Source organism: Calliphora vicina, chromosome 2, assembly GCF_958450345.1.
Source record: "Calliphora vicina chromosome 2, idCalVici1.1, whole genome shotgun sequence".
NCBI classification, from domain to species: Eukaryota; Metazoa; Arthropoda; class Insecta; order Diptera; family Calliphoridae; genus Calliphora; species Calliphora vicina.
In genome coordinates, this window is record NC_088781.1 from 48,919,963 (window position 1) to 48,932,982 (window position 13,020).

The following is a 13,020-nucleotide window of genomic DNA, read 5'->3' on the forward strand; positions in this document are numbered from 1 at the left end:
CGTTGTGTTTAGGTAACCAGAGATGGCTGACCCATTATCGTAGGACCTAATACAGCTGACTAACCTACTACTTAGCTGGAACAACAACCGATTAGCGAAACTGATACAGAATAACAATAGGCTGGTTCTACTGGCAACATCGTACATGGAGACATACGATACTCCAATAACTGGGACAGTGAAATCTTATATGGGAAAAAGCGAAAACAACTGCAAAAAATCGTATAAGATGGATATGCTTTGTGGAAGCCAAATGCTTCCAAGAGGGATAACGGAAAAAAATAGACGATTTTGACAACATATTTAAATACAAAATCCTGAGTCTATTGGCTTTTGATTTCAAGTGGTGATTAAATCTATTCTTTCATATGGCGCACTATATGGTGAAGGGTGGTAATGATCAAAATACATTTCTGTATTCTAAACAACGTCAAAAGACTAGCCCTTCCAATGATCACAGGGGCGATGAGTTATACTCCTCTAGCCTTGATATTTTCATGACAAATACTACTGCAAATTAACCCTAATATGGACAGAAGAGTGAATGTACTGGATATGTCATAATTGTACAGAGCAAGGGCAGGCTAATCAGGAGGCATTAATAGGATTTGTCGCGCCACAGAGAACTTTGTGTACGAAAATACCCAACAGGGAAGACTGGAAGTTGGGTTATATTTCCGATTGAAAAACGGTGTAGATGTTGGACTGTCTGAGAGGTACCCAAAGATCAGGGCCATCCCAAGCCAGTGTTCGTTTCCGTTTTTTAACCTTTACCATTAACCTTTTACCCATTATCTGCACCGTTTTGTATTTAATAATTCTATATTATTTATTGAAATAGCTTTTAAATTGACTGGTTTAATTCTTTTATTTTTTTGTAATTTCATAGTAAAAGTCTAATATAATAGACCTTTTGCAGCTACTTAAACAATCCATAATTTTTTGACTCATAAATGCTAAAATGTCATGCAACCATTGATAAAGGAAATACAGTAATAAAAACCACTTGCTGCTAAGTATAAGAAATTGAAAAAGAAAACTAAACAAAAATATATTTAAACTTAACTCTACTTTTAGTTGTTAGCAGCGAAGAAGTAAAGTGGAGTGCATTTTCATGTTTGACACCAAAAAGCATTGACATTTAGACTATTTTATGATGATTCCCTTTTTGCGTTATTTTTCCACAGCACTTCCCTTTTACTTACTACAGTTTCTTTTTTTTTTTGGTATAACAAACTTTTCGTATGAACCCAAAAACGACAAAGTTAACTTAATCATTACGACAAAAAGTTGTCTTTTTTTCAGATCTTCAAGTGTTAAGTAGTACTTTAACTAGTTTGTCAATAGAATACAAGAGTAAAAAGAGAAAATGGTTGTATTTAAAGATTGTTTTACAAAAATAAATAGTTTATTTGCAAGTATTTTTTCTTTTTGCTTAATGTCTTCTGTTGTTCCCTGTTTCTACAAAAATTTGCATGTGTAAATAAAAATTCATTTTTATTATATTCCATTTACTTAAAACTTATAATATGAGGATGCCACTGTCAATGCTATAATAATGTTTACATTTTTATGGATTTTTGTTGGTGGGTAATATCATCAAAAATAGTTTTGCATTTTAATAGTTAAAAGCAATATAATATACTGTTAAATGCAACATAAACAGCAAGACATTGTTGTTTATTGTCAATTTGTTTGAAGAGAAAAGTTAAATGTCTTCATTTATGAGTTTGTAAATGTCAGCTGAAGTGTATGCTATACAAATTGCTAAAGAATAGTGCCATAAAAAATGGTCCTTCTGTTTATGATTGTTCTATATATATATTCATAGTTATTTGTAAATACTTAACAGATTTAATTGAATTGCTTATCAATTGCCTACTTTTAGGCTAAATTTAAAATTTATATTTTCTATTTAATTTCTTATATTAATTGAGTTTAAAATCTCTTGAAGGGTTTTAAATTATATGTTCATTTTTTTGCATAATAATTTATACTTCATTGAGAAATTCTGAATAAATCCCCTCATAAGAATTTGGTTCTTTGTGTGAGTTTTTATTAAAAACGCAAAAAAAAACATTAATTTATTTATTCATTTATTTCGGCCAACAAACTGATCATTTTCATAATGAAAAATGACTTTTAATTTGGCATAAATGAATCGTAATACGAACATAATATATTCGTTGGTAATGTTATAAAGACTAAGAAATTAAAGCCATGAACAATAACAATAATTATGGAAATTGACAATAACAATGTTATGTATTGTATTTTACATATACACGCTCTTTTTAAATGTCAGTGGAAGTAATGAAAGGCCTTTTTAAATGCCCTTTGTGTCTATCAGTCTGCTTGTGTTCAAAATGCTAAAGTGAAATTAATGAGTTTAACCTAAAATTGTTAACATTGTCCTACGAAGTAGGGCATATGATTTTGGTAGAAATAAAGTTATGAACCCTGATGAGAGACTATCTCGAAAAAAATAATGAACTTTTCTTCAAACTTTTTAATATGAGCTAAACTATTGTTGCGAATCAAGTTCTTTTATTTGTAATATTTTAAAGAATGTATTGGGAAAGTTATTTAGAATGGTCCAGCCCCGTTTCGTGTGTTATCAGGCCTCTTTATTACTCATTTCCACACCAGCTCTTTTGCCCACATAAACTCACACCACTCCGAGGCTTACCAATAATTCTTTATGTATTTGTCAGCTACTCACACTCATTCATTCATTCATTATTTTGCTCTTGCCAACTCTCTGTTGTATTTTCATAAGCATACTACAATTTAAGCCATTTGACAAGCCTTAAGGTATGCAATAATTATAAATTTTTTCACAGTATACTTACATCTGCATAAATTTCCATAAATAAGATAAATTTTTTTTTTCGAAATTTTAATGCAATAAAATCCGCAGGATGCAAAATAATTATTAATAATTTTGCGTTGAAAAGTTTTACGCAAAAACAAACATTAATAAGATTGCTGTTGCTGCTGCTAACGGTCATAAGTATAAAAATAAATTACTTGTATAAAGTTATATTGTAATGGTCATATTTTAACTGGCCTGTTTAATTCAAGAAATATTAATGAAAATGTGAAAAATTCTTTTTATACAGAGAAAGAAATTTCATATTTGGAATATGTTTTTAAATAAACTTTGAAGATGTATGCATTTATACATATTATGATGGTAAACCAATGAAAGGCAATTCATATCATTTATGTAGAAAATTTTGTCTGTGTATGTATAGGGTAATTATTGTTTAAATTACAATTGTAAAGGAAGACATATTATCACGGGGGAAAACAGCATTTTTAATTAAGTTTTTATGGAGAAATTATTAAAAGATATATAAGTTAATAAGAAAAGTTTAAAGCTGTAAAAGTGCAGCAATATTTAAAACAAATATAAATTCAGTTACAAATTTTCTAAAATTCTTCACAATTTGTAATATATGCGTTAACTATTAAGAAATCAGTTAATCTGGACCACAACCTGTGCACTCAGTTTATAATCGATCTAGTGTCAATTGATGTCTTAGCTAATACAGCAACCAGTTGAACAAAAGTGCTCTAAAGTGGAGCATAGTTTTAGGCATTTGTAAAAATAATGGTTAAATAACCAAAATCTGGTATTATTAATTTTCAAATCTACTAGAATAAATGCGTTTTCTTTTCTGACACAAAATGTTGCCACTATATTTTGTAATATTTTTTAATGGTTACCCATACCCTCATAATGTGTTACATTTTTAACGATTACAATAGAACAAAATTTATGCAATTTTTGAAAATTTATTTATGTAGCTTCTAGATATTCAAAAAGTATACTCTTTGCTTCCGTTTTAACACTTTTAATCAAAATATACAAAAACTATTTCATTAACGCAAACGTACTTCGAAAACAATAACAATAAAAGCTATTTGAAAAATGGTGCCTTTCCAATCCTTTGATAAAATTGAGGGTGAAACATGTAGCATATTTTTGGGGTTTTAGGGCAACATTATTTGCAAAGAACAGGTTATACGCTTACCAAACTACATTTCTTTCAGAAAAAACACAAACAGGGGTAAAAGGCACAATAAATACATTATTTATGCCAGAAATTAAATCCCCATAATTAAAATATTTTTTTTAAAATACCTAATTTTACAACTATGAATATTCACATACAATTTAACTCACCTTTAATACAAATATCTCTCCTGTGGTGCGATTAATATCGAATTTACTATTTGCTGGATTATCAGGGTCAATACCTTGTCCTGTCAAGAAATACACAATGTTTTGTGGACGATCCTTGTCACCATCGGTTGCGGTAACCTGCAGTTTTATCATATAAAACAAGAAAAAAATCAATATTAATTATTTTTGTTTAACAAACAGCACTATTCAATTCAATTAAAAACAAAATGTATACATAATTATAAAAAAATTTGCCAACAACATGCTCTCTAAACTAGTTTATTCAATTACTAACAAATGAAAAAAAAACAGTATTAGTAAAAATTAAATATTAAAAATGCAAAGCCAGCATGCATGTGTTTAATTTTCTAACAATTTATTTTAATTTTTTTGCTAAACGTGCTGGTTAGTGTTATTTACAGTAAATAAAATTTAAAATTAAATAAACATGCATAGTTAATGACCAAAATTTATAATAAAAATTAAATGTTTTAGCTATAATTTTTGTAAAGGCTTAAGCTAAATAAATATGGCGTTATAAACAATACAAATGAAATTTTAAAAAATTAAATAGGTTTTAAATAATGTTTAAAAGTTTGTCTTTATATTTTTAAACCCCTTAAATATTCTTTATAGTTAGAAATATTTATCTCTGGATAATTTAAAGCAGTTTTAATTAATATTGCTTTCAGCTTTATGCATCTAAATATTCCATCATCATTCGATCTCTGGTGGCAATTACTGCCGACCACAATTAAAATCCAGATATCATAATTAACAAATATGATAGAAGGTTTGTATCAAGATAAGTGTAACATATTAGCTTTGCGGTTCTTTTGAAACTCAATATTCTAACTGATGTCAATTCATTTATTTTAGTTTTTTAATTCTGATTTAACAAAAAATTATTTACAATAGCTGTCTAAATTAATTAACTTTATAACAATGAACTAAATATATGTTTTGGATTATAGATTATAGATTTTTTTGTTGTTTTAATATATTACATATAAAGTATTAAATGTTTAACATACAAAATATTTAAATATTATGTCAAATAGTTTGTAATCGAGTGTAAGTACTTTAGATAATACATTTATTAAACAAAAAAATATAGAAAAAATAAATTATTTAAAGGATAAATAAACACTAAAGGCAAAAAGAATAAAGGATTAGCAAATTATGGTTTTAATAACTAAATTACATAAAAATCAATTTAAAGTTTAAAGACCTTTAAATGCTTAACAATTTAACAAGAGCTATACTAAACATTGTCATGTCTTGCCATGCTAGGCATGACATAAGAATGCAATGAAGAACATATGTGACAAGGGTCACAACAAATACTGTCAAGTCTTGCCATGCTCTTTAGACTTGACTTAACATAACAAGGCTGAACAATACAGAATATATTTTAAGTAAATTGCTCGGCATAACATACCAAGTCAGTGCTTAACATATGTGACAAGAGTCAACCAGACATGGTCAAGCATTGGCATGCTCTATAGGTTTGGCTTTACACAACATATGTTGAAGCATATTCTTATGAAAATCAGTTGCTTGTAATTTAGCTAGACATGTGTTTTGTAGTTGTCGTAATGACAGACTAATGATACTTAATCTTTTGAACTAATTTGCACATAATCTATACAATAGCTTTAATTGTTCTGTTTATGTTTTTATTAACTTTAATCCTTTATAGAAACTGTTCAGACTATTTTGTTTTTTTTTACTATATTTGCCTCTAGTGTATTTATTTAATTGCTTAAATATTTTATATTTTGCTTGATACGATTACACTTATGTAACTTCATTAAATAATTATTTTTATGTATTTCAAAATATAGTTATATTAACGCTGATATTGACTAAATGAATTAATAACATATGAAGTGTAATTAAATAAATTTTTTAATAAAATTCATAACAAAAAAATAAAAAAGAAACAAATTATTTTTAATTGTTAAACGAGGGTCAAATTAAAGGTTTTACCAATAGGAATTCTTAATAGAAAATTGCTGGATAAAATGAAAGAAATCTAGCAACACTACACAGAAAAAATTATATTTCAATTCAAACATTTATCCCATATTGAACTGTATTCAATTATTTCATAATTAAATATATTTTTGTATTTGAAATTCAACCAATAACGAAAATTGTGTATTCAATTGTCAAAATTATCAAATTCAAAACTCAAAATTCAATAGAAAATATCAGAAAATTTTGCTTTTGAGCACATGAATACTTGATTCAATTATAAAATAATTGAAACCAGTTCAATATGTGATATATATTTGAATTGAAACGGTTTAAGAAATAGTTTTTTCTGTGTATGAAAGATATTTCAATTTAAGTTTTAAGAGAACTAAATCTATTAGCGATATTTGTCAGCCGAAAACAGTGGACAGCCACTAGGTGTCGCACTTGATTGGTTATTTAGCTGTTAACTGCAGGAATATCAACGAAGTTCATACAAATTCTGTAACAAGAAACAAGTAAGAAAGTATGGTCGGTCAAGCCCGACCATATAATACCCTACACTAAGTAAAAGAGCAAAAACATTTTTCTTTCAAAATTTCAATAATTTATATTTTTGAGTGATTTTCGGAAGTGGGCCTTATATGGGGGCTATGACCAATTATGGACCGATCACCATGAAATTAGGTCGTGTGATTTATATCTCTATGAAAGTTTACTATGTTGAATTTTGTGAGTATACCAAAATTTTTAAGCGATTTATGCACGTTAAACTGATTTTCGGAAGTTGGGTCTATATGGGAGCTATGACTAATTATGGACCGATCGTAACAAAATTTGGTGACATGAATTTTGTATATTTGTGGAGATATATTTATAAATTAAACATTTATGACCGATAAAGTCCAATTTCGGAAGGACATTTGTATGGGGGCTAGGTGAAATAATGGACAGATGTCAGCCATTTTTAATAGGCTTGATCCTCGGGCCTAAAAAATAATATGTACCATATTTCATCGAAATATCTTCAAAATTGCGACCTTTACTCTGCGCACAAAATTTACATGGACAGCCAGCCAACCAGACGGACGGACGGACATCGTTGAATCGACTCAGAAAGTGATTCTAAGTCGATTGGTATACTTTAAGGTTGGGCTTTACAAACATCTGCACAAACGCATAATATTCTCCCCAGTATGGTGGTGTAGGGTATAAAACAGAAAATTAAAGTGAAGGGTTGTAAGAAACCATAATTTTCAAGTTCTCTTCATGCCAACCACTAGTTTAAAATGTGGGAAATGTGGGAAAAGTGTCTGAGACATATAACAATAGAAAAGTGTATAACAATATATAACAATAGACACATTTCCATAGAAAAGAGTCTTGTTGAGGCACATTTCTATAGAAAAGAGTCTTGTTGTGCTACATTTCTCTAGAAAAGAGTCTTGTTGTGCCACATTTCTATAGAAAAGAGTCTTGTTGAGCCACATTTCTATAGAATAGTGTCTGGCTAAGGCACATTCCTATAGGATAGTGTTTTGCTGAGGCACTTTTATATAGAATAGTGTCTTGTTGAAACACTTTGCTATAGAAAGGTGTCTTTTGGAGACACTTTACTAAAGAATAGTGTCTTTTTGAGACAATTTGCTATAGAAAAGTGTCTTGTTGAGGCACTTTGCTATAGAAAGATGTCTTGTTGAGACACTTTGCTATAGAAAATTGTCTTGTTGAGACACTTTGCTATAGAAAAGAGTCTTGTTCCGCCACATTTCTATAGAAAAGAGTCTTGTTGAGCCACATTTCTATAGAATAGTGTCTTGCTAAACCACATTCCTATAGAATAGTGTTCTGTTGAGGCAAATTTATATAGAATAGCGTCTTGTTGAGACACTTTGCTATAAAATATTGTCATTTTGAGACACTTTGCTATAGAAAGGTGTCTTTTTGAGACACTTTACTAAAGAATAGTGTCTTGTTGAGACACTTTGCTATAGAAAAGTGTCTTTTTGAGATACTTTGCTATAGAAAAATATCTTGTTGAAACACTTTGCTATAGAAAAGTGTCTTTTTGAGACACTTTGAGACACACAAATCTCTTGTTGAGACACATTTCTATAGAAGAGTGGGTTGTTGAGAACATTTCTATAGGAAAGTATCTTGCTGAGACACATTTCTATAGGAAAGTGTCTTCTTGAGACACATTTCCTTAGGAAAGTGTCTTCTTGAGACACATTTCCTTAGGAAAGTGTCTTCTTGAGACACATTTCCTTAGGAAAGTGTCTTGTTGAGACACATTTCCTTAGGAAAGTGTCTTGTTGAGACACATTTCCTTAGGAAAGTGTCTTGTTAAGACACATTTCCTTAGGAAAGTGTCTTGTTAAGACACATTTCCTTAGGAAAGTGTCTTGTTGAGACACATTTCCTTAGGAAAGTGTCTTCTTGAGACACATTTCCTTAGGAAAGTGTCTTGTTGAGATACATTTCCTTAGGAAAGTGTCTTGTTGAGACACATTTCCTTAGGAAAGTGTCTTGTTGAGACACATTTCCTTAGGAAAGTGTCTTGTTAAGACACATTTCCTTAGGAAAGTGTCTTTTTGAGACACATTTCCTTAGGAAAGTGTCTTGTTGAGACACATTTCCTTAGGAAAGTGTCTTGTTGAGACACATTTCCTTAGGAAAGTGTCTTGTTGAGACACATTTCCTTAGGAAAGTGTCTTGTTCAGACACATTTCCTTAGGAAAGTGTCTTGTTGAAACACTTTGCTATAAAATAGTGCCTTGTTGAGACACATTTCTTCATTTTATAAATGGAATTAGTTGTGTATAAATTTCTCTTATATAATTCTCTTTCAGTCATCCAATTAACCCTCGTTTTTCAAATAACAATTCTTTATGGGTCATTGCGTAAATGAAATTGTTAAATTATATTAATATCATTTTAATTTTTTCTTTGATTTTAATGATGGCCACTTATGTAAAAATATTTGTTTTTATTTTAAATAACTGTGTTTGTTGAAACAATTATTTGTTATAGTTAAGTTTTTTAATGTTTTATTTAATTACCTTAATAAATTACTAAATTAAATTGGATCAAACAAAAAAAAACTGCAAATAATTATAAAACATGATTAATAATTTAAAAGCAAATAGAATAAAAATATAAATTTAAATAAAATAAAATTGAAATTAAATTGAAAAATAAAAATCAAATATTTACTTAAAATTCAGATTTAAATCAAACTTAAGCTAATGTAACGGATCCGGTCACCATAACATGACATTGTTCGAAAAGGTGTAATTTAAAATCCTGTTAAACAGCCTATAAGATCAGTGAAAATATATTCACCTAGTTGCATGTTTGGGGTGCGGCCAAATATTTTGCATTTTTTCTGCCCTTTACTTCTTTTTGTATTAATTTTTGCTGAAATTCAACACCGTGACTCTATAAAATATATATTTCAAGCAGAAGACGTACTTCTTTTCACCTAACGCCTTTAAATTTTGAGTAACCATTAACAAATTAAATGCTTTTCAAATGAACTAATAAATTATTTACTCCATTTATTTAGTCAATTATATTTTTCACAAGGGTTTTAATTTTTTTTAATGAGAGGTTAATATTAATGAAGTTTTGTTATATGTATGTGTGCGTAATGACTTTTTTTTATTAAAATGTTAAAAATACATTGTATAATATTATTGTTTTATTTCTTTTTTATTTATATTTATTATATAAAAATTACACATAATTTATTATACACCATTTTTAATGCTACAATACATGCTTTAATACTGTGCTATTAAAAAAAAAAAATTTTCATTTATTTATTGTTAAATAATTTTACATTATTAATTTGTCAAGAATTGTTGCAATTATTTGCGAACAATAAATGTATAAGACCCCGGCCCCCAGCTCATTAAAAAACATATGAGAGCAATGAAGCCAACCCAAATGTATTTACAGAATAGTAGAGCGCATGGAATGGGATTTATTTTGGAGAACATCCCAGCAAAAGTTTCAACAATAAACTACAATAAACTTTTTAATAGTAAAGTGTCTCAACAAGATAATTTTCTATAGTAAAGTGTCTCAACAAGACACATTTCTATAGTAAAATGTCTCAACAAGACACTTTTCTATAGCAAAGTGAAGACACTTTTCTACAGCAAAGTGAAGACACTTTTCTATAGCAAAATAAACACCGTTTTCTATAGTAAAGTGAAGACAATCTTCTAGAGCAAAGTGAAGACACTTTTCTATAGCAAAGTGAAGGCACTTTTGTATAGCAAAGTGAAGACACTTTTCTATAGTAAAGTGAAGACACTTTTCTATATAAAAGTGAAGACACTTTTCTATAGCAAAGTGAAGACCCTTTTCTATAGTAAAGTGAAAGTGTCTCAGGAATACACTTTTCTATAGCAAAGAGTCTCAACAAGACACTTTTCCATAGACAAATTTTTCAAAAAGACACTTTCCCATTGCAAGGTGTCTCAACAAGATAATTTTCCATAGCAAGGAGTCTCCTCAAGACACTTTTCTATACACTTCAAGTAGAGAAACACTTTGCTGGGAGTATTTGTGCAACAATATATATGATAATGTTCTATTATAGTTTTATTGTGATTTAAAATTTTAATAATAATGCTCCTTTTTTTTCCCATATTTATATTATTGTGTTGTTTTAATATTTATATTATATCAATCATACCATATACACATTTCCAATCATTATTTACACATGGTTCAATTACTTTTATTTGTTTTATTCTTTAATAAATAATTTATGGTTAAACAGAAAAAAAAATATATATAAATATGTAAATATGTTTGACGAAATCAAAATGAGGTGAAATAAACAAAACAAAAAAAAAATTAAGAAAAAAATCATAATTAAAATGTATTTAAAACTTAATGACAAATAATGAAAAAAATAAACAAAATAATGAAGAAAATTAAACACGACCTGACCTGTATTATGGTAAAAGGTGCCTTCATTTCTTCATTCAATAAACGCTCGTACAATGTTTGCGGGAATACCGGCGGCAAATCATTAACATCACGTATATTTATTATAATTGTGGTGGAATTTTCATTTAAACTATCAGAGGCCACCAATTTAAGTTCATACTTTTGGTTTTTTTATTTTAATTTAATTTGAGGTTTTAATTATGCGTTTTTGTTTTATATAGAGATAATTCAACATAAAAATGAAAATAAATAAAAAAAATATATAATTCAAATTAATTTTAATAAAATAAAAAAATAACAAAATTATACATAAAATGTAATATTACAAGAATTTTTTGTATTACACAACTTAAGGGATAATTTGATTTACACGCAATGATTTCTTAATATAATTTGCCAATATGTATGTTACACAATTTTTGCAAATCTTCATATTACACTAAGTTGCTATAAACAAATTTGTTCAGTTCTTAAATATAGTACTAGATCGTACGAGTAGGTTGCATACCATAATTCGCTAACTATAAACTTACAACATACGACAGATACGGCTGTACATCAGTGATTGCGAACCAGTTTGAAACGAAGCCAGTTTCTGTTCTATACAAAATGTTTCCTTTAAGTCTTCTCATACCCCTAAATGCATGCTTTAAATTAACCCTGTCAATGTAGTTTTATTTCTTTGCTGTTATAAAGTTTCACATACATATTTTTTTAGTCTTTAGAAAAAAACTTTTAATTTAAATAATTTTTTTCAAATACATATGTATGTATTTGTTTAAGCTTTTTGTGTAAAATTTATGCGAAGTGATTATTTTTTGTTATAATGTTGACAGTGAAGTACAATGTTGTTGATTTTAATTCATTTTTATGAAAAAAAATTTACGCTGTTATATAGTTTTTTCTCTCTCTAACTACAAAACAAGAAAAATAAATAAAATATGTTTTAAAAAATTGGAAACAAATGCAAAAAAAACAGCAAATGTTAATACAATTTTATAGGGTATTCACATTTTGTTTAAAATAAGCCTGATGAAGCATACTTTTAGGGGGAATTATTGTAACTATAATTTAAAGTGTCTTAACAATTACAACTTTATAAAGTTACGTTTTGATTCGTGTTTAAAATAAATATAGTGTTTAAGGAGAAACCTTTTTATAGCTGAGGGTCCTAAGAAGGCCATTTTCTATAGCAAATTATCTAAAGAAGAAACTTTTCTAATGATGAAGCATACTTTTAGGGGAATTATTGTAACTATAATTTAAAGCGTCTTAACAATTACAACTTTATAAAGTTACGTTTTGATTCGTGTTTAAAATAAATATAGTGTTTAAGGAGATACCTTTTTATAGCTGAGGGTCCTAAGAAGGCCATTTTCTATAGCAAATTATCTAAAGAAGAAACTTTTCTAATGATGAAGCATACTTTTAGGGGGAATTATTGTAACTATAATTTAAAGTGACTTAACAATTACAACTTTATAAAGTTACGTTTTGATTCGTGTTTAAAATAAATACCGTGTCTAAGGAGATACGTTTTAATAGCTGAAGGTCCTAAGAATGCCATTTTCTATAGTAAATTATCTAAAGAAGAAACTTTTCTAAAGAAATGTGTCCAAAAAATACCAATTTCAATAGCAAGGTGTCTTAAGAATACAATTTTCTAACGAAATGTGATTCAACAAGACATCTCTCTAACGTAATGTTACTCAGAAACGCAGTTATCTAACGAAGAAGAAGATTTTATAAATGTATTTTTTTTTAAATCGCAACATAAATGAAGTGATTGGATAGTTTTAAAAATTTAACATATCCGAGGTGTCCTAATTTGGGAACCTCTAGCCGCGACCCTGGTGAGCCCATGAAATCAAAATTCAAAA

At 28.3% G+C, this 13,020-nt stretch overlaps 1 protein-coding gene across 5 annotated transcripts in view; it reads right to left on the minus strand.

Moving 5' to 3' along the window:
* Positions 1–13,020, minus strand: part of CadN (Cadherin-N) — a 305,582-nt gene that overhangs the window by 36,191 nt on the left and 256,371 nt on the right. For 3 of the 5 annotated variants that reach the window (XM_065501305.1, XM_065501303.1, XM_065501304.1), the window contains exon 14: positions 4,193–4,330. In XM_065501305.1, coding sequence (XP_065357377.1) covers positions 4,193–4,330 — 138 coding nt within the window. Of the gene's footprint in view, positions 1–4,192; positions 4,331–11,140; positions 11,300–13,020 lie in introns of all 5 variants that reach the window. The other 2 variants (XM_065501307.1, XM_065501306.1) reach the window with 1 other exon arrangement.